This window comes from Aphelocoma coerulescens, chromosome 10 (genome assembly GCF_041296385.1).
Source record: "Aphelocoma coerulescens isolate FSJ_1873_10779 chromosome 10, UR_Acoe_1.0, whole genome shotgun sequence".
NCBI lineage: Eukaryota > Metazoa > Chordata > Aves > Passeriformes > Corvidae > Aphelocoma > Aphelocoma coerulescens.
In genome coordinates, this window is record NC_091024.1 from 16897949 (window position 1) to 16924876 (window position 26928).

General features: G+C 40.7%; 1 protein-coding gene across 8 annotated transcripts in view; it reads left to right on the forward strand.

Annotated features, from left to right (window-relative positions):
* Positions 1-26928, forward strand: part of TLN2 (talin 2) — a 159430-nt gene that overhangs the window by 89456 nt on the left and 43046 nt on the right. For all 8 annotated transcript variants that reach the window (XR_011154108.1, XR_011154109.1, XM_069025514.1 and 5 more), the window contains 19 exons: positions 637-765; positions 2276-2389; positions 4179-4292; positions 5600-5734; positions 6677-6805; positions 7417-7519; positions 9099-9307; positions 10114-10233; positions 11099-11296; positions 13409-13548; positions 16261-16354; positions 18605-18694; positions 19819-19941; positions 21216-21359; positions 21545-21706; positions 22788-22928; positions 24039-24220; positions 24651-24783; positions 26241-26342. Coding sequence is in view for 6 of the 8 variants with exons in the window: in XM_069025514.1 (XP_068881615.1) it covers positions 637-765; positions 2276-2389; positions 4179-4292; positions 5600-5734; positions 6677-6805; positions 7417-7519; positions 9099-9307; positions 10114-10233; positions 11099-11296; positions 13409-13548; positions 16261-16354; positions 18605-18694; positions 19819-19941; positions 21216-21359; positions 21545-21706; positions 22788-22928; positions 24039-24220; positions 24651-24783; positions 26241-26342 (2562 nt within the window). In the remaining 2 variants the exon portion in view is untranslated. The remainder of the gene's footprint in view (positions 1-636; positions 766-2275; positions 2390-4178; positions 4293-5599; positions 5735-6676; positions 6806-7416; positions 7520-9098; positions 9308-10113; positions 10234-11098; positions 11297-13408; positions 13549-16260; positions 16355-18604; positions 18695-19818; positions 19942-21215; positions 21360-21544; positions 21707-22787; positions 22929-24038; positions 24221-24650; positions 24784-26240; positions 26343-26928) is intronic.

Consider the following 26928-nt stretch of genomic DNA (forward strand, 5'->3'; position numbering starts at 1 on the left):
GCAAATATCTCAGGTTTTCTTTCCTTTCTGTGCTGGAAACCTATGTCAGTCTGCTAGGGAGGAGTACATCCTTTGAATTGTTTCCCAGATCCTGCGCTGAAATGGTTTTTACACCAGCAGTGCCAGCCATTCTGCTGGGACTCTAGAAGGCCTGCATGCCTGGCTACCTATCCTTGACTTTCCAGTACTTTCTCAGACTTCAGATGGAGAAAACCTACTGTGTTAAACTCAAGTTTTGGACTGCAGTTACTGAAGGACATATTGAATTGGAAATTTTAAAAACTGGGTTTTTTTCAAAACCCTTTATTCATACAAGTACATTATTTCAGATCATAGGGGAGGCAGTTTAAAAAGGCTTTTTCCCCAAGCATCTGGAGTGGTATATGAAGCAAATGTTCAGCTTTCTTCTTCTTCTAAGTACCAGACATAGGCAGTAACAGCCTTCCACTAGAAATAGATTTTCTGCTTTGAAGTTTTGTAATATTTCAGTGTTCTTCTAACTTTCCTTATGATAATTTAAGGAAAACGAATGCTGATGTACCAGACACTGTTTGAACTTAAGCCCTGATGTTCATCCACCTCTTCTCCAATAATTTTTACTCAGACTTACAGTTTTTGCTTGGAAATTTTGTGCAGGGAGCTGCAGCCAATCCTGAAAATGAGGATCAACAGCAGCGTCTGAGAGAAGCAGCAGAGGGACTGCGGGTTGCTACAAATGCCGCTGCACAGAATGCCATCAAGAAGAAAATTGTCAACAGATTAGAGGTTGGAAATCAGTGTTGTATTTTCAGCTTGCTCCCTTTTGATAATTAGTATCTGTAGATAATTTCAAGAAAGAAGAAATGCATATTTCAGTGAAAGTGCTAAGCAAAGAATGATACCGCTGTAAGCTCAGTTCCAGAGTACAAGGCTTAGAATTAGAGATGCCAGTATATCATAACATAGTCCTCAGAAAACTGAGCATCTTGTGTCACAGATGTAGTAAAGGGGTGTAAGGCTTTGACTCAGAAGGTGTTTGATGGCGGCTTAGTCCTAAAGTTAAACAGCTGAGCTGAAACTGCTTCACTGCTGTGTTAATTTATCTCTATGGTGTGCCATTTGCACACAGTATCTCTTGGTGGCTTTACTAGGATGTAGAGTTCCATATGAATTTCTGTACAAAGTTAGTTGAATCACAGCATATCCAATTAAACTGGGAAATTACCCAGAGTCAAGAAGCAGAAATGGATGTATCTTTTTACTTCCAATCTGGTGGCCCAGCCAAGAGGGAGAAAGGCAATTTACTGTGCAGCAAGGATAAAATATCATGGAAGTTTGTCTTGCTGGCAAAGTTTGATATTCACATTCTCAACTAAAATTAAGAAGAGACAGATTAAAAAAAGAAACTTTTTAATAATTCCTAGTTTACAGCTGTGATTTTTACATTAGTCTGATTCAAGTGCAATAAGGTGACCATGTTCCAGAAATACATTAAGTTCCTGTATCTGTCTAGCACTGAAAATCAGGAGTACTTTAGGAAATAAAGACTGATGCCTGTAATTTTCTAACTGCATGCAAGGAAGTTTTAGTCAAAGAGTATTTTGTTTTGCTTTTATAACATGTACTGCCTTACAAAGGAGTAAAATGTGTAATAAACTTCATGCTTGCTTCTGTTTAGTGGACCAGTTAGTGTTGTACAGCATGTTGAAGTACCTTGCATAAACTGTTGAATTTTTAATTTTGTAGTAGGGAGATGTTGATAGTAATATTCATAGATATTTGAAGAAGGTCTTCACAAAGCTTTTAGACTCAGAAATACCAGTATTTTGTACCTCTGGGTCATTTTAGGATCTTTGCTTTTGCTGTAGAGCAATCTCAGCAGAAATTGGCTCCCTTGAGTCCTGGGTCAGAGGTGTCAATGTGGCAGTGTGAAGCACTATAAGTACTTTGCCTGTTTTCTCTGGCCTTTATAAGGAGATAATTGTTTAGACCAGTTCTGCTGTTTGTAGTTGACTTCTTTTCCTCGTGTTGAAACATAACCTATGAAAGAGTAAGAGCACAGAATGCTTCTAATTCTGTCTTTTTCTTCACTGGCAAATTGGAGATGGGTAACAATGTTCAAATAATTTTCACCTTGAGAGAAGTGCAATGCTGGATTTCCTTAAGGCAAATCAAATTAAGGGGTAAAATGTATTCATTTGTTGATGTTGTTACTGTCAAAGTTACCTATAAATGTGTGTTTCATCCTCTGAATTATGCAGTTTTACCACTGATTTAACTTTCTTTTTTTCAAAAGATTGCAGCTAAACAAGCTGCAGCTGCTGCTACTCAGACTATTGCAGCTTCTCAGAATGCAGCTGTTTCCAATAAGAACACAGCAGCCCACCAGCAACTTGTGCAGAGCTGCAAGGTAAACACAGCACAATCCATGACAAATAACTCTTGAACTCTGCTTTATGGGGAACTGATGATGATCATCTCCTATAATACTTTTGCAACCTCAAAAGGAGCTTTAGAAAACCCCCCAACCCCACACATGTTCATGTGCGTGGATTCTGGAGAACCCTCGTTTACTGTATTATCCATGCATTGCTGTTTGTAGAGCTTTGCAAAGCTGAGCTACTGGTAGTGCCATGTAACCCTTGGCTGTTACAAATACCCCTGCACACACTTTAGAAAAAGGATTGGCGGGTGTGGATCTGTTGAGTAACAGCCAGTTCACCTGAAGTACTTTTACCACAAGTTTTGGTACAGATCAGCCAGTGATGGAACATATGCAGAGCTGTGACAGAAGCACTGTACAGAGGGGTCCCATTGCTCAGGAATTTGTGATTCCCTGACTGTGGTTCTAAGCCTTGGCCATGCATTCACTGTATGAGTGTGATCTTCAGCAGGGGAGTAGCTTTATGGTTATCAAAATGGGCTGTTGCATCATACATGCAGTGAAATGGATCTGAGGTCTGTTGTGGGGTAAAGGTAACCTTTGGATTTTCCATAATGAAGGATGGAGTAGCAAGAGTGATTTATACTATAATGGAGTGAAATTCTTATTTAACATATCAGTTATATAATTGGTTATATAACTAACAACTGATCTGCTATTCTGATGTTCTGCCTCCAAGCAACTGGAACCTTAAATGTCACCATAAAAACATAAGTTACAGACCTTACAGTGGGATTACCATGATTCTTAGCTTTAGGTTAAAGCTGTAAGATCACAGATTTCAAGGTAGGCCTGAAGCCAAGCACATTTTTATAGTTCCAAGCTAGAATTCAGAGTCTGATGAGAAGCTGTTCCCTTTTATGTTTAAGCCGTATTTGCAAAAGACACTAGAATGCAGAAGGATTTTATTCTGCATCAAAGGGCAGTTATGTGGGGAAAAAGAACAAAACCATTAAAGATGGTATTGTTAAAAACGGCATTAACATTCTTCAATTACTTCTTGTCATGGTGCAATCCTAAGAAATGTTGGAAATAAATAAGATAGCTCAAGTATACCTCAGAATTGTTGTAGAGAGTTTCTGTTTCAATATGAACTTTCAAAAAGGGAAACATGATAGCTGTTGTTTACTCTTCGTTCTAATTTTGTCTTGATGCTCATTTATTAGATAGCAGAGAAGATTCAGTATTTACTTTTTTACATTTTGGTGGTGGTGGTAGTTTAGTATTGCACTGCTGAAGTGTTATTGTGTAATGGATGGACAATGTGGACAGTCCAGGAGTAAAGTTTTAGCAATATACGCTTGCACATGCTCCAGCCATGCTGCGAAGTTGCTGAAGGCCAAGGAAAAGTAGGCTGAGGTGCTTGTGTGTAAAACGCAATGTTTTCCTGAAAGTGGGAAATTCTCTTGAAAAAACCTATCACCTCCACTACTGGCATTTGAACATGCAAAGGAAATAATTCAGAATACTTGATGTACACAATTCTACATAAAAATCTTGGATTGTCTTGTAGGAGCCTTTAACTAATAAGTAGATTGAATAAAGATTTCTTAAGGAGAACATCACTTTAAAAGTCCTATTGTATATTAATTTGGTTCCATGGAATCCTAAATGAATTCTGTGACAGCACAAGAGTATTTCACTTAGGAATACTGCAGTTGTGTTTAAGGGGAGTGGGAAGCCTGTTTGTTTTATTTTCAGAGGATTTTGAGTTTTTATTTATTTACTAAAATCTTTTCCCTTTGTCCATTTTTAGAATGTTGCAGACCACATTCCTCAGCTGGTGCAGGGTGTAAGAGGAAGTCAAGCTCAGGCAGAAGACCTCAGTGCTCAGCTTGCTTTAATAAATTCCAGCCAGAATTTCCTTCAGGTGAACTGAACCAATCATTTCAATAGATGCAAAAAGCATTTTTTTAGTGCTGTATGTTTTCTTTTGTGATAAATAGCCAGTAAACTGTTAAGAACCATGTCAAGAAGTTCATTGCTAACTATGAGCCATAGATAGGAGAATTTAGTTCCTCAGGTTAGGTGGCTGAAATACATTGTATCTGTGGAGAGTGACAACTGCTGACATTGAGGTTAAAAGTAACAAGAAAAAACTAATGTTTATGCAGAACCAACATTCATTGCCGTACCACTTGCCTTCTGGGAAAGAGTTTAAAGAACAGGCTGAAGAGAATTTAGCATCTTTCTAAGTAGAGGTCTGAATATGTGAGAGGCTGTTGTAACCTTTTTAGGCAAGGTATACTTAGTGTTGGAGCAACAAGTTTCAGAATTCCTCAGAAATAAAAGGGAATATTAGCCTGGTTTTGTAGATATTAGCCTGCATAATGGATCTGGATTGACGGTTTGGCCAAAACACAAAATTTGACTCTGTGCTTTTTCTAAAACATCTTAAAACAGAAAGAATATTGAGCATTGAAAACAAAACTATTGGCTTATTGTTAATGTTGTAAGAAACAACACCAGAAACCAATTCTCTGTGTAATGGTAGGGTCATTACTTGGCATCAGTTAGTCTTGCCTTAAATGTGATTGCTGTTAGCAGGTTTTTATGGTCCTGTCTAGGCAGAGGGATCACAAACCATGTTCTCACTCTGTTTAAGTATTTGCTCTATGATTCCCTCTGGAGTCATTCACATGATTGATCCATCTCCCCTATGGCTGTATGTGTGTACAATGGTGATGATGAGAATCAGCAAAGGCTTTTAATTGTATTAGCAGTAATCCCTCTGTAGAGGCATTGCTTGAATTACAGTTTCAATTTCATAGAATTTTGGCAGAGATGAATATTTAGAAAAATAAAGAGAAATTTGCCATCTCTGCCACCTGGACCTGATTCTATCACATGAATGCTGACTGGAAAAATTTCACATTTCAATAATTTTAAGTAGTCTACATGACTACTTAATGGCCTCAGACAGACATTGGAACCAATGGAGTGGTCATTGTCCCAGTAAAGCACAGATTAGTCCTGCTGCAGAGGACATGGAAATGGGACAGAATTATGACTGGGTACTCCAGCTTAAGGAGCAGGATTGTGCTGGTCATTAAAGAAAAATCTAGAAACCTCATGAGTGTGTGAATGGAGGAAGCAGTTTGTTTATTGACTCCTAAGCCTTCTTTAAAGAAAATGAGCTGGTAAAACCAATTGTGTTCACTGTTGTTCCTTGAACAGCCTGGAAGTAAAATGGTGGCATCTGCTAAAGCTGCTGTCCCCACAGTGACTGATCAAGCAGCAGCAATGCAGCTCAGTCAGTGTGCAAAGAATCTTGCTACCAGCTTAGCTGAGCTCCGAACTGCCTCCCAGAAGGTAGGTAAATACTGGTTTTAATCAGCTAAAACAAGAGGGCTTTGCACCTCCCCTGAGGGAACAGCTCATGCTCAGGCAGTGTTCACCTCTCACTGCTGTGTTTGTGCACTCTTTGCTCAGACTCCCAGGTGGCCTCTGTTTTATGATAGAAAGGGGAGGGAGAAGGGACAAGAAAACTGAAAAGCTTGTGCTACCCTTTCCACACGAGACAGACGTGAGGAGAGTATACAGAGCAGCACATCAAGACTCTGAGCTGCTCTTACATTTGAGGGAGAGCAGGGAAAAGGGAGCACATCTCGTGCCCCACCAAAGCCGTGAGAACCCAGCTACAGCATTGCTGTGCTCACTGTTGTAATTGTGAACTGGAATCGTCATCTCTAGAATTCAGGGAAGCAGAGGCTCTCTGTATTTCACACACAGATTTCTAAACCATGTGGGGCTTAAAAAAAATACAAGTGGCAAGTCTTGTCTTTTTTGTGTGTGTGTACACTGAGGCCTGAAACCAGGATTGTAGCATTGAGGTGGCTACTCCTGAGCTCGTGCTGGAAGTTCCATCTCGTACTGATGAATGTGGGCTGCCACGTCAGGGGGGTCAGCATGGCTTTGGTCACGATGCACAGCGAGGCCACTGGTGAAAAGGGAAGTCCAGAGTGCAGCAGTTACTTTCTCAGTCCCTGAGCTGCCTGCTGTGAGGGGACATGTACACAAGCCAAGTGCACCTTACTCCCCTGGTGCCTCTTAGCAGAGTGTTATTCTCTTCATAGACTGAAAATATTGTGCAGGAGTTTGGAATCCATGATGTGTAACATTTAGAGGGCTCACAATGGCCTCTAAAGTAAGAAGAGAAATAATTTGGGAGGGGGAGATTAGATCTGAAGCATTTATTGTTTCTGAAAGTTGCTTACAGCTGCTAACAGTGGTACTGATCTGATTTCTGAATAGGCTCATGAAGCTTGTGGCCCAATGGAAATCGATTCTGCTTTGAATACAGTCCAGACACTCAAAAATGAACTGCAAGATGCAAAGATGGCAGCTGTGGATGGACAGTTAAAACCTCTCCCAGGAGAAACTGTAATTGAGGAAGGATGTTCTTCATTTAAAAACAAACAAACAAAGTTAGCTGTTAAAAAACTTAAATATTAGAGGCAAAACAAGTCATGAAGCTTTGGATAATGATGATGCTGATAAGAGTTTACACTGATTCTCAGAAAGAGTATATGTTACTACTACACTAGAAGTATGTTCTGTAGTAGAGTTATTCATGAGACTGTAGGGCCTCCTTCTCTAGTGTACAAATTACAGTTTGGTAACAGAAATGTTTCAGTCTTGTAAAAAGAATTTCTTTTCAATGGTGATAATGATGAGAACTCAGGACAGCCAGTTCTAGTAGGCTTAAAAAGTGAAATGGTTTATTTGGGGAAAAAAAAAGCCCTTCTTAGATGAAGGTATTTACTTCCATTGCTAATTATAAAATATTTTTTGTTCACACTACCTAATATGTTAATTTATTTCATCCTGAATAGGGAAAACGTGCTAGTCAGGTTTCAGAGAAACTGTGTGTATTCAGTAGCTGAGTTGAAAGTTTAGGTTTTTGTGGAATGAGGAATTTTGTAGTACTGTTTAAAAAGAAGTGTTTTCGTTGACCTTAGACTAAGTATTTTGTCCTTTGCAATTTTTTGCAGCTTGAGAAATGCACTCAGGACCTGGGAAGCACATCCAAAGCAGTCGGTTCTTCAATGGCCCAGCTGTTAACTTGTGCTGCTCAGGGCAACGAGCACTACACAGGTACTGGTTTATTCAGAAGGGCTCTGTGAAACCTCCAAATACTTCAAATACTTGATAAAAGGTTTTCTTATCACAGACTACTTAAATCAAGGAATTACTCCATTTTTTTTAGTGCTGATAGTGAATCGTGGTAAGCTACTAAGGATTGTGAGTGTGACTCGTGCTTCATAAAGAACCGTGATGCAATCTGCTCTGTCTTTAATCAGAATAGATTGGGACATCTGTTGTTTTTGTAAATATGTGCCACTGAAACTCTGTGAAGGGCAGAACTAAAATATGTTACACTTTGAAGGTCAGTGCCACTGGAAATGCTGCTATGTCCTTACAGAAAGTTTAAAGGGGTGCCTTGGATATGTTTTGAAGCGACAGGATGCAAACATAGTGGGGCAGCTTGGTGACATTCAGAACTTCGTCTCTTCCTAGGTGTTACCAGGTCACGTGTACAATGCAGCTGCTCTGGCTGATTCATTGAGCACATTTGCATAGTTTCAGGTAAAGCCAGCAGGGAACCTGGGCACACAGATTCTACAGTTTATTTTTGGACCTGTACTTTTAGCAACAAAAAAACACCTTAATAAGAAAAATGCTCTCAGGAGGGACAACAGTTTACTTGTAGATGTTGAAATGTTCTGTGTCCTTATTTCTGATAGAAATGAAAGCTGTTGTTGCAAATGCTCCATAAGATTTTTTTTCTAATATTACTGATAAAAGGCATTATGGCAATTATCACTTCATTGGTTATAATTGCATCTGGGCTCTAGAACTTACAGTTGCTTTCATTTGAAGCAGATGGAATTGCATCGAGATGGCTCATGTTTCTATCACATAGTTATGCAGAAGTAGGCACTGGGTGTCAGGTAAGGGAGTACAGATACTTGCAGCTGATAATGAATAGCTAAATCTAGTAGCTCTCTTTTCATCAGGTTGTAGGAAAGCTTACAAAGCAATGAGTTCCTTTTCAATAATTTCCTAGATAGAAGAAGGAGGCCATTATTCATGTAGACTTGCACCTTAGCACTGGAGCTGATGGATGTCCTTTAACATTGGCCAGACAGACCACAAAAACTAATTTTATTGCATCCTTTCTGTGACTTCATTCAGTTTATTTTTATTTATTTTTACTCACAGTGATGTTAGGTTATATCAAGTTGTATCATTCCTAATTAAACTCTTCTTTGATTGCTTGAAATTAAACTATTGTTGTGCTGTGGCTCTGGACTCCTGTACACCATTCTTGCAGACAATCACTTCCCCCATAGCTTGGAGTATGAGCTTTTCCTTATCTACAGGTTTTAGCTTTTCTTTTTCAGTGTTTCACTGAGATGTAGTCAGTGGTGTAGAGAGCTGTGCTCAGAATGTGGTCTTTGGGCTATAACATTTACTTTATGGCTTCACTATAGGCATTTCTCTAAACAAATGATACTGTGTATTTCAAATGTGTTTCTGTTTGAAGATTTTCTTTTAAATTGAATTTGCAGTATTATTTTGCAATAGGATCATTACCTGCAAGATCATGTCATAAAATACAAAGATTGTCTTTAAGGGTACTAATAGAATCCTTGGTGAAATCTGACCATAGGAGTTGCTGCCAGAGAAACTGCTCAGGCCTTGAAGACTTTGGCTCAGGCAGCACGAGGGGTTGCAGCGTCTACCACTGACCCTGTGGCAGCACGTGCAATGCTGGATTCAGCCAGGGATGTCATGGAAGGCTCTGCCATGCTGATTCAGGAGGCCAAGCAGGCCCTGGCTGCCCCAGGGGATGCAGACAGTCAGCAGAGATTAGCCCAGGTAAGCTGGGACTTGAGCAGCTGCATGAGTTGTCAAACACCTGGTGAATTTACTCCAAATCAGCATTAAATAAGGAGAGGGAATGACAGAAAATAAGGCTGCAAGGCATGTCAGCTTCCTATTCCTTTCAACAGCCCTCAGACAGTAACATCATGCCTATGTTAAACAATGCAGATGGTATAAAGTATGGTATTTTAGTCATCTCTTAGAAAAATATACAAAGATGCAGCTCTCTGCTTTTACCCACAACATATGTGAGGAGACTGCTTGATTGCAAATGTGAGACAGCCATTAAACTAATAATTTTTAAATAAAATATCTATATCCATGTTATATTCAAAAAGTGAGTGCATTTTTTATTCATATGTGGCACCACTGCATCTGAATACTTTAAAAAGTGGCAGGTTCTTTTTTTACTGATTTGAAAAGTTCTACAATTGGCCTGCATTGTAAATAATTTCTTATGAAGATACCTTTGTCTTAATCAGAACTTTGTAAAAAGTGGCATGCAACAAATTTCTGTGATTAGTATATAGATAACTTCAGGGGCATTCCCTTACCTGCGGTGCTGCAGCCTTTATCCCAGGTGCCAGGAGCAGTTGTGGGGCTGCCCTGCCAACACTGTACTATCAAATGGATGAGCCTAAATAAGACTGCAGGGCAACAAACCGGGAAAGTTGCAAGCCTCAAAAATGGCCCTGTAAGGGTCAGAATGTGGGAATTGCTGGCTGTGGAGTAGAGGCTGTGCCTCCTATTAATGAGCATTTAAGCCTCTCTGTGTGAATGTGTTCACTTGTGTGTTGTAGGTGGCAAAAGCAGTGTCTCACTCCTTGAATAACTGTGTGAATTGTCTGCCTGGACAAAAGGATGTGGATGTGGCCTTGAAGAGTATCGGGGAATCCAGCAAGAAGCTTCTTGTTGATTCAGTAAGATGGCTTTTAACATGGAAATAAATTTCAGAAAACTGAACAGCAGATCTGGGTTCCCCATGTGTCAAATCATTATTTAATAAATGTGCCCTAAGTATACTTAGGTGTACTTAATGTAAGCCATGTTTAAGTTTAAGCAGCTGCTACTTAGACTGAACCACTGTTTTTCTAGTTTTATGGGCAAGGTGAAATGTGTCTGACTTGTGAAGGCAATATTAAAATTATTGTCATAGCTTGGTATTAAGCTTTTGGTTTTGAAAATGGCAACTATGACTTAACATTCTGAAGAATATAAAAAATTAGAAAATTATAGTTCATCTCCCACCTAGAAGTGATCAGTTCACTTGAAGGAGCATTGTGATCTGTCAAAAAACGTTTGGTCGTTTTGTGCAAAGAGTAGAATTGTTACTTTGTTTAACTGCATCCATCTTTTTGCACTGGTATTTTGCCAGAAGGTTACATTGTTTGAACAGCCTTTTTTCTCCTGCACCCACCAGTAACCTTGCTGTCCTGTGAATGAAGGAGGAATGGTGTTTTGATATGTTTGTGCAACGCCTTTTGATAAAACCAGGGTTTTTTTGCCAAGCTGGTTTACCAGAGGGCAGAGTTACCAGAGGGAGTTTAGAGTAATTCTGAAGAGCTGCCAATATTTGTGTCCCTTGAAAAGCTTACAGACTTGTCTGTCCCTTGAAAGAAGCAGCAGGACTCAAGTTACTGGACAGATTAGTGTTTGACAGCTGTCCCATAGTTCCAGCTCACTACTCTGTTGCATTTGGTGTTCTCAACATGTGTTGAACTCTCCAGTCATGAAAGGCTGGTGTGATGTGACAGACAATAAAATACTGAACTTTGCCTCTTACAGCTACCTCCAAGTTCAAAGTCATTTCAAGAAGCTCAGAGTGAACTGAACCAGGCAGCAGCAGACCTGAATCAGTCAGCTGGAGAAGTTGTCCATGCTACACGGGGCCAAAGTGGGGAACTGGCTGCAGCCTCTGGGAAATTCAGTGATGACTTTGATGAATTTCTTGATGCTGGTATTGAAATGGCTGGCCAAGCACAAGTAAGTTCTTGATCATGCTAATTGAGGGATAATCTTGGCCATAACCTCTGGCAGTGCAGTACATTGTTTATGTAGCAGTAGAGTGCAGTACAGCATGCTGATGTGAGCCTATCCCGATATGCCAGGAGGTGTTGGTTGTGAGGGAGTCATCTGGAACTGGTTATCTGGAATGAAGAGAACTCAGCATTTGCATCTTCCACAGGGTTTTGATATTTGTTACTTATCCAGTCAGAAATAGGACTTTGTACTCCCCTGTGTAGTTTGGTAACTAATTTGAGCTGCATATCTGAAGATACAGAGGTGTGCTGAACCTCTGAGCTTGTGGAAAGGGTTGCTTCTATTCCAGTAGAACTACCATGGAGCATAATTTAGGTGAATGCTGTTCAAAATTTAGCACCTTTCTTTGCTACTTTTGAAATGCTTGAAGTGGATGGAGGAGAAGATGCTTTGATATAGCTCTGTGGTGCTGTGGACCTGCTACAGAGTGGAGCAAGCACTTGAAGAGAGCTGCCTAAAATGCCATCCTTGGATCTGACAGCAAGCACTTGGACTTGTGTTCAGTGATTTAAAATGTGGCAGAGTTCTACTCTGATGAACTCTAACAATCAGGAATGTTGTTACATGTGGCCAAGCTTATTCCTGGTAGTCTGGGAACTCATTAGAAGTTGGAGATACCACCTTCAGTTTATCTACTGGGTACAGTTGTGCTGAGCTACAGTAATTGGTCATTTGGCAATGTTTTAGCATAACAAATGTCAGTATATAAAAAGGAATTGTATATCAGAAGAGATGGGAGGAATTGCAGAAAAAAGAATCTGCAGATGGTTTTTCCCTGGTTTGTAGGAGGATCCTGCAAACCTAAGAAATGATTGCCAAAGGAGAATGGCAAGAAGGTCCTGCATGTGTCAGTGCTTTGAAGTAATTTATGAAGTGTCTCTCTAGAGCAGATACTTTGTAGATAGAGCTGAGTAGAGAGATCTGACAGTGGCTGGTGGTTGTTGTCCATCACAACTTCATCATTCAGGTTCCAGATATGTGAAGTGAGTTAGGCTCCATATACAGCTGAGTCTGAAGGTGAGAAGCAGTGAGATACCTGACTGTCTCTTTAGCTGTGGACCACACTGACTTTTAGAATGTTTTGTTTGAGGGAATTCGGTGAAGGCAGAGGTAGAAATGATACTGTAAATGGCTTCTTGAAATGAGAATCCAGCTGCTGATGATCTTGTGGCCCTTGCGAATTTGCTTATCGTCCTGACACAGGGGATGGTAACTGTCTTAGTTATTAATGGCTGATCCTTCAATAGAGAAGGCCCTCTGTGTGTAGTTGTTTGGCCTGAGCAGAAGCAATACCAGGTATTTTGGGTGACTAGCAAAATGTAGGGGAAGGGAGGAAGTAGAATGTAGTAAATACAGAGTAAAAGTTATTAGTATCAGCTGAGCAATATGCAACCTCTTTACATAAAACTGTGAACAGACTTAGAAAAAATGGGTTCCCTTCTACTGTTCATTCACAGAAGAATCTAGTCACATCTATTTGCTGTGAAAATGCAATACTCTTCTGTAAGTGTATTTAAATGCAGGTTTCCCTTTTCAAGAAATGGCTTAAAATAAGTAATAGAACATCCAAGTCAGAATACTGACCAAAGTAGGCTTATAGAAACTTATTTTCATGGAAAAGATGACTTTCTGGAGGATATTTTTGTGTGAGCAATCCCAGTTAGATGCTAGAGAGCCTGTGGGCTGCACAGAGGATGCCAGAATACAGAGAGCGTACACTGACTGAATAATGTGAAGCAGTTGTGCCAGGCAGAGACACATAAGAGTCTTGACAACAAAAGCATTGTTCAATAAGTAGTAAAGTTTCTCCATTGCTCACTTGTGAATAATACCATTGTTAGAAGCCAAGCTATTTGTTGTAAGGGTCTTTTTCTGTTATGTAAGTGAAGCTAGAGGCACCTGTCTGGGTGAACAGAGGCTTGGGCCATCCTTCTCTGGGCCCACGTATCTCAGTGGTTTCAGGTGGATAAGCAAACTGGGTTTCCATATGTGGTTTTAGCACACTCTCTGTACTGTAAATTTTGTACTTAATATTATGCTGCTGTGGCTTTCCAGACTAAAGAGGACCAGATTCAAGTCATAGGTAACCTCAAGAACATCTCTATGGCTTCCAGCAAGCTGTTACTGGCTGCCAAGTCTCTGTCTGTTGATCCTGGAGCTCCTAATGCCAAGAACCTCTTAGCAGCAGCAGCAAGGTAAGGATGTGTTGATTGCTTTTTGTTTTCCTGTGATATTTGCTTTTCTCTGTGATGTTTATATTGTGCTTATGTATTTTTCTGCTGTTGATAGTTAACTGAGTGGTTGGAACCTGTAGTTCTATTTAAATGGAAGTAGGCCAGAGGAAAGTTGCTTATGTTGGAGTAGTTCCTCAACTGGTATAACTTGTTACCCTTGGTGGAAATAGGAACCAGCATTTGAAGACTTGGCCTGTTTTTGAAAGGAACCAATGTATTTTACCTACTGTTTTCTCACCATCTGTGTTCTGACAAGGTAATAGTTAACATTAAGCCTCTCAATCCCTGAAAGAAAAGGAATAATATTTTTATATAGAATGTGTTTGAAAATCATATTGTAGCTACCTATCACTAACAGTGTGCATATGTGTATGATCAGGAATGCTTGAAAGGATTAGATGCTACATTTCTTCAGTGGATCATACCCTTACTTCAAGGATTATAAATCCACTCCCTCGCTAAAGGGCTTCCTTAAGAATCTACGCTACCTTTACTTCGTCATGTTTCGTAAAAAAAAAACAAAAAAACATCTATCTTTATGTCTCCCTGGAAAAAAATAGCATCTATGAAAATTGTGGGTAACCAAAGACAGGCTGCTTGAAAGTGAAGAAGTGGCATGACTTGTTATTGCCGCAGCATCAAACTGCTACAGATTTCTGCTTTAGGCTTGGAGCATTCCTGATTGGAGTGTAGAGGAATTTAGTGTAATCCAGGTAGTTTTAAGTTCTTTCCAGGCTGGTATTCCCTCTATGGAAGCATGTAATAGAAAAAGGGAGGTGAGCCAGGTCGAGCCTTTAGCTGTTCTGTGTGTGTGCATGTGTGAGACCTTACACAGACACCACATACCTGTATGAAGTGAATACTGCATCAGCTCTCAGCTTGTGTTTAAGGTGCTAAGGAGATGTTGTATTTCCCTTCTCAGATCCTCTGGGCTGGCTTGTGACAAGCTTGCCAGGTCTCTGTTCTTTCCCTGCTATGATAGATTAGGGTCAAACATTTTTATTTTCTCTCTTCTCACGAAAATGAAAAAAGAGACACAGCTCTCTTATTATAAGATAGCTCTTCTCATTTTTCTCTCACTATCTATGGTATTGTGATTAGTCTTGGGTTTTGTTGGTTTTGTTTTGCTTTCTTCCTCCTTTCCTCCAGTTGTGATAGACACTTCAGCTTTTTCAGTAGCTTTGTCTTTCGTGTGGAGGCATTTTTCTTGACCACCTCTGACAGGACTGCAACACTGGCTGAGTTCCTTGCAGGGTCCAAGTACTTGTGTGTTGTATTTCATGAAAATAGATGTGGCCTTTAGAGTCCTAACACTCCCTTCCCACTCTGGGATTGGTGTTTGAGGAGCCACCTTGTTGGTTCTACTGTGTCCAAATGGTTTTCAGAGTAATGTTTGTACACTGGATAGATTCCTGGTAGAGGTACCTGGTGTGTAATAATGATATTCATGAGACCATGTGGCATCCTCTATGAAGGTGATAATTCTCTCTCTTCAATTGCTGACATTCTCTGAGTCAGAGAATTGAGTCTCACATTACAATCAACAGCAGACAAGATATTTTTGTGTGAGGTTTCTCTGGGAATGAACAGAACTTTCAATTTTTGTCATTTATTCCTATGTCTGTATGCAATCATATTTTTCTGATGCATAGAAATCACTGATGTTCAGCAGGTGGAACACCAGGTCCTCCACAAGGACAACAAAGCTGCTGAAAAGGGTAGGAGTCTCAGTTAAACAAGTATGTCTACTAGTTTCCATTCTTTTTGCCCTGGAATTTAACATGAACATAATGCATGTAATAAGCACATCCTGTTTCCTTTTGTAACAGTAGGATACCCTCCATCCTGGTAATCATGTTATTCATATGTTATTGAGTGCCTGTTTTCTGAAGGGGAAAGTGATGCAAATGCCATTCAGTTTCCAAGGCCAGAGGAAAGCATATTCTCCATGCACTCCAATTTCACTGATTTTCTCCTCTTCTAGATGCCACGTTGCTGGGTTGTTAGTCATGAGTCTAAAATGAATGAATGAATGTAGTTATCATGAATTTTGCCTATTATCAGAGCATCCATCAGAAAGACAGATAGTGACTGTTGTATGTCCAGAGCTGTGAACTCCTATAGGAACATGATGCCTTTGCATAACTTGTTCTCTGTGGATATAAACCTATGGGAGAATATCAGTTATTAGTTACAGAGAAAAAAATCGATTTGGTAACAGACTAAGGAAGTATATAGCAGGATTGTGTGTGTATTACCGTATGTCAGACAAGATACAGGACTTTGCTAGAGAAGGGTAGATAAAATTTACTTTTAATTCAAGCATTGTTTTCCATATCAGTCACTTGTTTCTTTATCCTTCAGGGCTTTTGGGGTGGTAGTTGAGAAATGATTCAGTTAATGTCAGACCTGGAGAAGGGCTGAAATACCTTTTAGCAGCTACACTCTATCGCTGTGCCACTGTAATGTGTTGGCCTTGGCCTGCTGCCAGATGGTGTTCTGTCCTTTGTCACCAGTGTTTTCCCAGAGGTGCCACCAGTTTGGCTGCTGGGCTCAGCCATGTAGTAGATCCAAGTTTTGTATCTTTATGCAGTGTACAGTTAATGACAAAAGTTTTACTAAGAGGAATAGTTCAACTTTAAAATCCACCTTTTTTCCTCCTACTCTCCCTAGAGCCGTGACTGAGAGTATAAACCAGCTCATCACACTGTGCACCCAGCAAGCTCCCGGGCAGAAGGAATGTGATAATGCACTCAGAGAACTGGAGGTATTACTATATTTCAAAAGTCTTATAATTGAAAGTGGACCCCAAATGTTTGTTTCCTTTGTATTCTTTGTCTGAATAGCTCCTGTCACTGTCTTCTCACTTGAAGTCTGTGGCAGGGGTTTTAATTGTGTACAAGGTGAGCATGGAACCCATGAAAATCTTGTCGTTTTGGCCAGAATTAAATTTGGTACCCTGTCCCTGTCTCCTTTTTTCTGCCCTCCAAAGGTACAGTTTAGTCCCTATTATTCATACTTACTGTGACTTAAGGAAGAATCAGGACAAGATGGACAGTTCTACTACCACCAGTGCGCTGGAGGGAGCTGCAATATCTTGGTTTTTCCACCTGCAGGATGTTGTTACTGACATCCCACTTTAGGGTGGTGTTTGCCATCTTTTACCTTGACCTTTCTTAGTGTAGATTTTTAATGCCTTGTTTCTGCTTTCCCCATCAAACTGTGATGTGTGTGTCAATACAAGCTTGTGCAAGGTATGTTTTTGATCCTGAGTGAAATGTTTGGCTGGCTAAATAGTGGGTCAGTTGAAAGACCTAATTCCAAGATGCTACTGATCACAGACAGGGCCACTTTCAGTAGTAGGAAATAACATCTTTTCACTTAAACAAGATGTTTGTTGTTTACTGTGAAGGTCAAAACATTAAGGGGTGACTGGCCTGTGTTGAGAGCATAAAATACCATTAAGTTTTTTTATTTCTAGCCCTTAGTATCAAAAGGATACAAAGGTCATTGCAGTACATTCCAGGATATTGTGAGTTTTCTTAATATGCGAGTCCATGGTTATCATCCCAAAATGTTTTAGGAGTTCCCCTAGGAGCTGCTTTGTCCTTCTGAATTCTTAGCTTCTTAAGTGTTCCCTCCTTGGTCAGAGGGAGCGGCAGCCAGTCCAAAGAACAGAAATAGAAACCAGGAAATCAGGCTGTAATGTAAAGGAGCAAGCAGGGGGAATGAAGGGCTATTTCTCAGGACTTCCTGAAAGACTAATGGAGAGAGATCTGTGAAACAGCAGGTATGTGAAAGGTGAGACTTTCCAGCTAATGAGCCACAGAAAACTGAGAGCTTAGAGGAGAAATGTAGGGCAGAATAGCCTTAAAAAGCCCTTGCAGAGGGTTCTGTGCCAATAGCACAGAATTGCACGTGCTGGCATGGATTATGAGCAGGGCCAGCAAAGGGCTGAAGGAAGATCTGTAGCACCTTGAACTTCCCAGAGAGGGAGAAAGAAAGAAAAGCCTGGGTATATGGAACTAGGTTAATTTCTGGAAAAAGGGAAACCAAGGCAAAAGCACACAGTCTTGGAATCAGACTGGAGAGTCAAATCAAAGTGACTGGAAGAACCTATAATATTTTAGAAATCTTAACTTTTAATTTCTCTTTACAAGGATTAAACTTTTGCCTCTTCCTTTCATTTCCTCAACTCATCACGCACTATTCCTAGTCTTTCCAGGGCTTCTTAACTACTAAAAATCATTGTTTCTGTAGAAAGAGTGTCTCTCAGCATGGATTTGATAGACTGTCAATATTCTCTATGGTCTTCTCTGGAGACTCTGGAAGACTGTTTTTATAGAGAACCTCATTTTCTAACCTCCAGTGAGGCAGCTAAACTTGCCCAAAATTGCAGCTGAAAAGAGTAACATGAGTGTTGCAGTAAATGCAATGTATGTTAGTGGGAAGTTTGTGCTGGCTTGTGTTTTGCCATTGTGTTCCTTGTATTCTGAGGGCCTCTGTCTCCAAAGAAGTGTAAGTGCTGTAGGAACCTTGTTTGCTTTTCAAGTTATTATTTAATAGAGCACAACATGAAGAGTTGATGCAATGTCTGTGAGACAGAAGAGGCAACTGGAAATTGCTTTCTAGACACCATGTCTTCACATCACCTTTTTCTCTTTTTTAATTGCTGTAAGGCTTTAAGTTAGACTTTTACAAAGCAATAGCTGAGCTGTTAAAAATACTGTAGGTGTATCTTAATCTCTGACCATATATCACTCATCACAAACATGAGATAAACCACAGTAGCCTGGACTTCAACAGATTGGTGGTGGACAAACATGGAGTTCCCACAGTTCCTGTCGGGTGGGGTTTCCTGCATGGCACACCCTCAGGGAATGTGCAGCTTTGGCTGCTTGCTGGAGACAAAGGTGTAAGATTACATTGGAATAAGCAGGATAGATGTGATGGTCTGTGTTCTTTTCAGCTCAATATTTCAGACTCTATTAATAATCAGTTTCTTTCATTATTTCAGACAGTTAAGGGAATGCTGGATAACCCAAATGAACCTGTGAGCGATCTCTCATATTTTGATTGTATTGAGGGCGTAATGGAAAACTCAAAGGTAATTCATTTTTCCCACCTCTGTGCCAATTATAAAGTGTGTTTGGATTTTCAGAAGTTTCCATGTGCATATTGAATGTTAGAGGTTCAGTCAGTGTTTATAGCTAAAATGCCTGCTGCATTCCTTGATAAACTCTGCCTGAGATAGGTCTCTTACAGATAATTTCAGGTTTTGGTCACTTAGAAAGGTGTATTGCCTCAGTAAGAAATTTTGAATTAAGTGACTGGTGCACAATGCTCTTAAAGCTTCTCCTCTCTCCCTTCCTCTCCTGTGCACTAGACAGCATGTCATACTTCAAGGTGCTGTATTTTGACTGCAGTTATGTTAGAACATCCCAATGGGAGGCTTGGCAGTGAAACCCCATTGTATCGTTCTGTGCAGAACAGCTTTGCCAAATGTCTGAGCAGTCCAGACACCCCAGCATGTCAGAAAACCTGTGGGAAACCTCTTCAGTTATTTTGAATCAAACCGTGCTGCACATCTTCCTTTGAAGCTGGCTTTTGGTGTCCTTACTATTTGATGTGTTGGAATTTTCTCATATTCCTCCTTCTCTGAAAGAAAAAGAGAGTACCTAATGGGTGTATGTGATCTTGCATCTGATGCTCTACCACAGTCAGAGCTCATTTTGAATTAAAGCCAAGTGAACTGAATTCAGTGGGACATACTGTGGGAATTCATGTGCATTCTGACACTGAGATGGTTCCAGAAGTCTAGGTGCAGTTTCGTTTAAACCGAGCTTCAGTGAGTTTGGGGACAAAGATGATCCTGGATGTGTCAACAGCATCTGCAGGACTGGTTGTTGTGTCATGTTCTGCAGTCTGTGGAATGCATTGAGTGCCAGGTTAGCTGTGATGGCGTATAGATGGCAGCAAAATTAATGAGGGTTAATTCTGTATCCGTGTAGTCATTTGAGCTGTAGTAGTGCTTATGTTCCCTGTCAGTCCAGTGTTGGTGTGCATGCCTGATCCCTCACACCACATGTGCCCACTTCAGTGAAGTCTAAAATTTCTGGAAGCCAAGTCCAGGAGGTTTGTGGGCCAAAATTGGTTTCAGGCCAGCAGTCACCTGCCTCTAAGTGGCAGGGATGCATATTTGGAAGATAACTTTGTTTTTTAATTTCTGAGGTTCTTGGAGAATCAATGGCGGGCATTTCCCAGAATGCGAAAACTGGGGATCTTTTAGTCTTTGGAGAATGTGTTGGAGTTGCATCCAAGGCTCTTTGTGGCCTCACAGAGGCAGCAGCTCAGGTAAGTTACTGAAGGCTGTAAAGCAATTATGTTTTTATTTTTTAGCAAGCTTGTGTTGTGGGTTTGTAAATCTGAAGTTCACTTCCCTGTGGGTCACGCAAATGATGACTTTGTACTACACAGTGAGTTCTGTGTAGATCCACAGAAATTGTGCACACTGTACAAGCAGCAGAGTGCAACACCATGTGTATTTTCTAAGGAAGGGAAATGACATCAAGACGGAAGCTTTGCTGAGGATAAAGCAAAGCTGCAGCATATGGAATTCATGTTTGCAGCTCAAGCTCAGAACTATTATATCATAGAGAAATGCACAAAAAAGCAGCCACTGTTAAAATTAATGAATCTAATGAATTAGAATTAATGAAATTCTAGTTTGTAAAAGTTCTTAAGGAGCACTACAAATTTCAGACATTTGAACTAAGAAGAAACCTGTTTCAGCTGTTCAAATACTTTTGGAATAACCAAAATTCTGAAGTTGCTACAACAAATTAGGGTCTGATCTCTGTGGTTTCACTGATCTGATAACTGAGTGAACTATAGAGAACTGAAACAGTCACCTTGGTGAATGATTTGGCTGTGGGGGTTCATGCTCTGCATCTGGAAACTTCTTGGTTTCCCCAAATATGTAATGCCTTCATATGGACTAAATCCCCTCCACACTGAACTCTGAGTTGCCTTGCTGGCATATGGAGGTGACAGATAATTGTATCTGTAATGTATATAAGGAATCTTCATATATGCTTGTGACAGTTTAGACAAGTTGTCCTTGTTGAGAAGCATGAAACTTATGACTGAGTGAGGAGGTAAGGTTGGCCATCAGACACCTTGAGCTGCAGTGAGACCAGCAGCTGCAGGCCTGATGGGACCTGCACTCAGCAGAAGTGCCTTTGCTGGATTGCTTTCCTAGTCTTGACAAAAAACCCCCACTACCTCCTACCATGGCTAATACAGTAAATAATTTGCCAGTATGTGTGACCATTGAAGCTCTCTCCACTGGCTGTGCAAGTGACAAGTCACGTTTTCAGGGATAGCAGCTGTCTAAACAATGGGCAGTTTTGTTTCAATTAAATTTCTCAAGTGTAAGGGTATCTTTTCTTGGTTTCAGTGGATTCTGGAGATGTACTGCTAAAAACAAATGGTAATTGTATTTCACAGTATGATTTCTGAATAATCTCTGACCACCATGTGCTATGACATATGGCCAGCTTACCAGAGATCCAAAACAGATTTAGCATGATTTCTTAGGATTGCTTTCTTCTTTTCTCCATTTCTAGGCTGCTTACCTGGTGGGTATCTCAGATCCAAACAGCCAGGCTGGTCAGCAGGGCCTCGTTGACCCAATTCAATTTGCCCGTGCCAACCAAGCGATCCAGATGGCGTGCCAGAACCTGGTCGATCCAGCGAGCAGCCCATCGCAGGTGATTGCAGAGAATTGAGGGGAGACCATCCCTCTTAGGACACGGGACTTTGCTTTGTTCGTGTCCAGTCAAAGGCATTGTGGTTTGACTCTGCCGCCTGGCTTTGGGCACTGACGTTGCAGAGCTGCAGTGTGGTTACTGTCCTGCCCCTCTGACATTGTGCCTGTTTGTGCTGGTTTTTGCAGGTCCTATCAGCTGCCACGATCGTGGCCAAACACACATCTGCTCTGTGCAACGCTTGTCGCATTGCTTCATCAAAAACAGCAAATCCTGTTGCCAAGAGACACTTTGTGCAGTCTGCCAAGGAAGTGGCAAACAGCACTGCTAACCTGGTTAAAACTATCAAGGTACAAATGCTGCTTAATTGTGCTTCCTTCTTCCTTTGTGATTTTAGGGGATTTTCTTGTTTGATTTTTTTTTCCCCTGTTGAGACAGAATCAGAACACTTAGGAATGTCTTTTTACCTTCTGGGATATGCATGGTTTAAAAAAATCACTAATTACATTTTTGAAGCTCTGAATTGGAAAACATGTTCAATAGTATAACTTCTGAAGTCAAGATGAAAAAAATTGGGCAGTTTCACTATTAGGAGAAGCAGCTGGCTGATCCAGTATGAGACCCCTCAGGATTGATGTATTTAATGAGCTTGCACCATAAGAATAATCTGCAAGCAACTGAATGTGAAGATTTTTAATGGTGTTAAGTTCCTCAGTATTTGGAGATTTTTTGAGCTATTTCTGACAGCTTTACCTTACCTACAGGAGAATAAAAAGGAAATAAATAATAGTGAGAACCAAACAGAAGCTATTTATGTGGCTAATAGTCTCCTGTTAGTAGTAACTTTTTATTTTCCAGATTCCTGCTAGCAGTTTGGTAGAGGGTAGTTTTCCTTCATGCAAGCAGAAGTAATACTTGTGAAGCCATGGAGAATTCACAATTCTAAACCCTTCTGGAAGCCATTAGCTGGTTTAATCTGATTTCATTAGCTGAAATGTTTATTCTGCGATTGTGAGAGAGATCAGTTGACTTGGGTGAAAATGACAGCAATATATTACTGCTTTGCTTAAAACAGAAATAAGTAAAAAATTTAAAAATCAATCTGTAGGAAACAACCACCTTCACAAACCATAAAAAGTGAAAGTTAGCTCCTTTTGCCCTTTGGAGTGTGAGGTCCTGGGACACAACTTGAGAGTGTCATTGGAGTGCAATGACAGAAAACCTGCAGCAGTTTAAAGTTTAGGGTCAGTAACCAGCTACAGAAAAAAACACAGACCTAAAAGATCACATTCTTTGCTTCAACCTTGTTTGCGGAGGAGCTTTCAAATATAAACACATAGCAGTTTAAAAGTAGGAAGGCTTAAACCATCTTCCTTCAATTTTACTAAAGAAACCCAGTCAGAGAGAGCTCAATCCTGATTCCATTTCCAGGCGCTGGATGGAGATTTCTCTGAGGAGAATCGCAACAAGTGCAGAATTGCCACTGCACCTTTAATAGAGGCTGTGGAAAATCTGACAGCATTTGCTTCAAATCCAGAGTTTGTCAGCATCCCAGCACAGATCAGCACTGAGGTAAGGCAGGATGCTGCATTTCCACCCTTCAAAAGTTGAAAATGTTGAATTAATCACATGTTGGGATAGAGTGAGTGTAAATACCCCAAAGTCCTTGGGTTTCTGGGTGTTCACTGGGCATTCTGCTGTCTTTTGTTTAACCTCTGACTTTGACTTTTCCACTGGTAGGATGCACAGTTTGGCTACAGTAAGTGCTGCAAGTCTGCTGTTAGCAAAGCCATACAGCACAGGTGACTTGCATGTTTTAGTAGCTGGATTCTTCCATGCAATACAATAATAAATATCCACTTTTTTTCCCCTCAAGAGCAGTTTTAACAAATGGAACTTCTTTAGTTCTGTAAAGAATCAAAGGGATGTTGCTGGGTTTTTTGCTTTTTGCCCACAATTTCTCCATACTCAAACTGTGCAACTACAGCAGAGTAGAATTCCTTTGAAGAGACCAATAAAGGGTTCATTGGTTTGGGGCTGCTTTGCACAGGGAAAAGAGATAAAAAAGCAAACCCCTCAAGCTTCATAAAAGCTTTGGAGTAGAGGTCGTGTGTTGTTACTGGCCCTCTAAGGGCTGCTTCTCAGGCTCTGATCCAGATGGCAATATCAGATGATCCAGTACTGTTGCAATCGTACAGTTGTGGGGCTGTAACTGAAATCGAAGCGTGTCCTCCAGGTCTGTGCTACCTGGGTTTACCAGGTTATTGGCAATAAAATAGATACACAGATGATAACCCAGTTAAGAGTCATCAGTCATCACGTTAGTAGTCTGACTAAGGGAAAGAGCACATCTGTTGGAGATGACAGTTTTTGTGACAAAGTGTATTTTCAGTGATATTTCTGTAGTCTGTGACTAGACAAGTGTCATTGTTCTCTTGTTTCTCAGCTAGAAGATGCTTTTCTTGAGATGTGTTCCTTAAGCATGTTTCAGAGAAAACTGTTGGACTGATTATTTTAGTTCTATTTCTGTCTTGACTATCTGTGAATATGATAGTACAATGGAGGAAATTATAATTCCATTTTAATGCTGTTAATTAAATAGACTTTTAGGAGCAGGAAGCGTGGATGAACTCAAATAATAATTTAAGTGTTCTTTCTGTTCTTATACCTTCCTGACCACAGGGATCACGAGCACAGGAGCCAATTCTGGTTTCTGCTAAGACAATGTTGGAGAGCTCATCTTCATTGATCAAAACTGCCCGTTCTCTAGCTATCAATCCCAAAGATCCTCCTACATGGTCTGTACTAGCAGGGCATTCCCATACAGTCTCAGATTCTATCAAGAGTCTTATTACCTCTATCAGGTATGTCTTTTGTAGTAATTGAGCAGCCGTTCATAAAGAAAAATGCCATATGGCCATTAGCAGTGTTATTTTTCACTGATGGAAATGACTCTGTGATGCACAATATCTCCCCGGTTACACTGGATGTTTAATTGTAATTGATGACTGCAGCGCCCTGCAGCACAGGGCTGTTCTGTGTTTGTATTCTGTTCTCCCTCTGGTTCCACCTCCAATTCACTCTAAGGTAAATGTAATAGAAAATGAACACTGTAGCTAATATTACCTCCATGCAGATCCTGTACCAACATGCAATATGTGGGAAACAGCTTTGTTTTTTTTTTTTTTTCCTTGTTTTGTTTTTGCTTTTTTTTTTTTAAAGTGAGCCTGTGTGCATTCAGGAAGGACCCTGCTCCTTGCCACCATGCTCACTTTAGTTTTTCTTGTGTTGCAGGGACAAGGCCCCAGGGCAGCGTGAATGTGATTTCTCCATCGATGGGATCAACAGATGCATCAGGGACATTGAGCAGGCCTCGCTCGCCGCCGTCAGCCAGAGCCTGGCCACCAGGGATGACATCTCCGTGGAGGTGAGGCAGAGAGCCCAGGCACCAACAGAGGCGTGCTGAGCAGCCTCGCCCCCTGCTGCTCAATCACAGCACAATCCACTGCCAGTGAGGGGAGGAGTGTCCTTACGCGGATCTTTCTAGGCAAAGTCATATGCTGACCAATGAGTATCACTTCTCCAAAGATCCCAGAATCACCAGGGAAAAGTAGGGGTGAAAGTAGTTATTTTTTACTGCCACCCACATATTAGTTTGATTTCCTAGGCTGATATGACAGACTGATAGGGTTTTTGTGGTGCCTTGCCATGTGGAGGCCAGGATTAGTTTCTGAAGAGTCCTAATAGATTAGTTTCTGAAGCTAATCTATTACTAGAAGACCAATGACATAAATGTCGATGTCCTTTTTCTTAATGCCTATTTTGTCCTTTAAGAAGTGAAATTCGAAGTTGATGTTGATATGTTCACTTTAAGAATGCTTCCTTCTCTGGCCTCTTCCCTGTCTCCTTCCCCAGCAACTCACGTTGAGATTCTCAGCTTGGTATTTGTCTTTTCATACTGTTGCTTCTTGAAATTATGTATTTATTGGAATGGTTTCTTTGGGCTGTAATGCTGCATACTAGAAATGTCAGACCAAATGAAGCTGTGCAAAAGAAGTCGTTGCAGGAAATATGTCGTAATTCATTTTTATTGAAATTATGAAGTTACATTGGACACCATGTTGAACTGAAATAAGTGTTACCAAAAATGGCAGTTATTTACAAAGCAGAATGTAACAAAGGGCAAAAATAGTATTTTTTTTCTCTTGCCTTTCATGAGAGTGACCTTAATCCTGATGGCTGCCAAGATATCAAGTCCCTCTGAACTAAAAGCCAGTATTTATGTCTTGACCAGGCCATTAATATGCTTTTAATATGCTTACTCCTGTCCTGCAGATGGTATTCAGGTGGTCACTCCTTATCTCTGCCCCTCAGAGATGTGACATTTTTCCTTTGCCAGTGGATTTCTCCTGCTAGCTTCAAAGTCTGCAGAGGTTTTTCTTCTTGTGCTATATTTTCTGCTTTGAAAAACATTTCTTCAAACTTAAATCAGTGCTCCTGGCAGTTTTCTGATTGGTGCAGTGATACTAAATCTTTGTCAGGGCAAAAATAGTTCGGGAGGTGTCGGGGGGCCTTGGTCACATTACAGTGAGAAAGGACACCTAGCCCTGAGTTTGCTGCTGTCAGCACTCTCTCCCCAGACTTGTCATATAAACCTAAAGAGGAGCAGGCCCATCTCAGGGTTGCTGTTGTTGAAAGAGGGTAAGGGAGAAGAAATGAGCCAGTACGTGAGTGAAACCAGCAGTGTGGGTTTCTGCATCCTGCCATAGCAGGTCACTTGAACAGCTTTGAGGATGTTGGCTGATCTGAGGGTGATTGTCGAGTGTGGTACAATTTGGTAAGAGAACAGCTGTGATAGCAACTGACAACTCCTCTTCCTCTTAGGCTCTACAGGAGCAACTGACATCAGTTGTACAGGAAATTGGCCATCTCATCGATCCCATTGCCACCGCAGCTCGGGGAGAGGCAGCTCAGCTGGGGCACAAGGTACTGTCTGGCCATGAAAAAGGCATTTGAAATCTTGGACAGCTGAATGTTAGGGAAGACCGCAGTTTCTCTTCCTATGGGAGAGCAGAAGAAAGCATTTGTAAGAAGAAGAAATCTGGAATTTTCAAATACTCCAAGCCAAGACCCAAATAAACCGGTTTACATTTTGGGCCAGAGGAAAGATATTCTCACTGAGATTTTTGGTGAGGGACTTTGTGTAAATGTTCGCTGTTACATGGAGTGTAAGTAGAGTCAAATTTGTGCTTATCAGATGTCTGTCCAAAAAACCAAATGTTAGAGTGCACATATCAAAAGCATATTTACCATGGTTATTGCAAGATTTAGTAGTTTCTCACATAGCAAGTTCTCATCCTGTGATACATTCTTGAGAGTAAAAACTGTAGAGGCAACAAAGATTGAGAGGTTCCTCCCTTGCCCAGAGGAGATGGTTTTCAGGGATGCTCTTGAACAGCATGTGGCTCCTGTGACAGTCTTGAACACGGTTTCATATGACCTCAAGCGACCATGTGCTTCTGAAGGAGGAGATGTGTGGCTTTGGAAAGGAGGTGGACAGTGAGGGGAGACA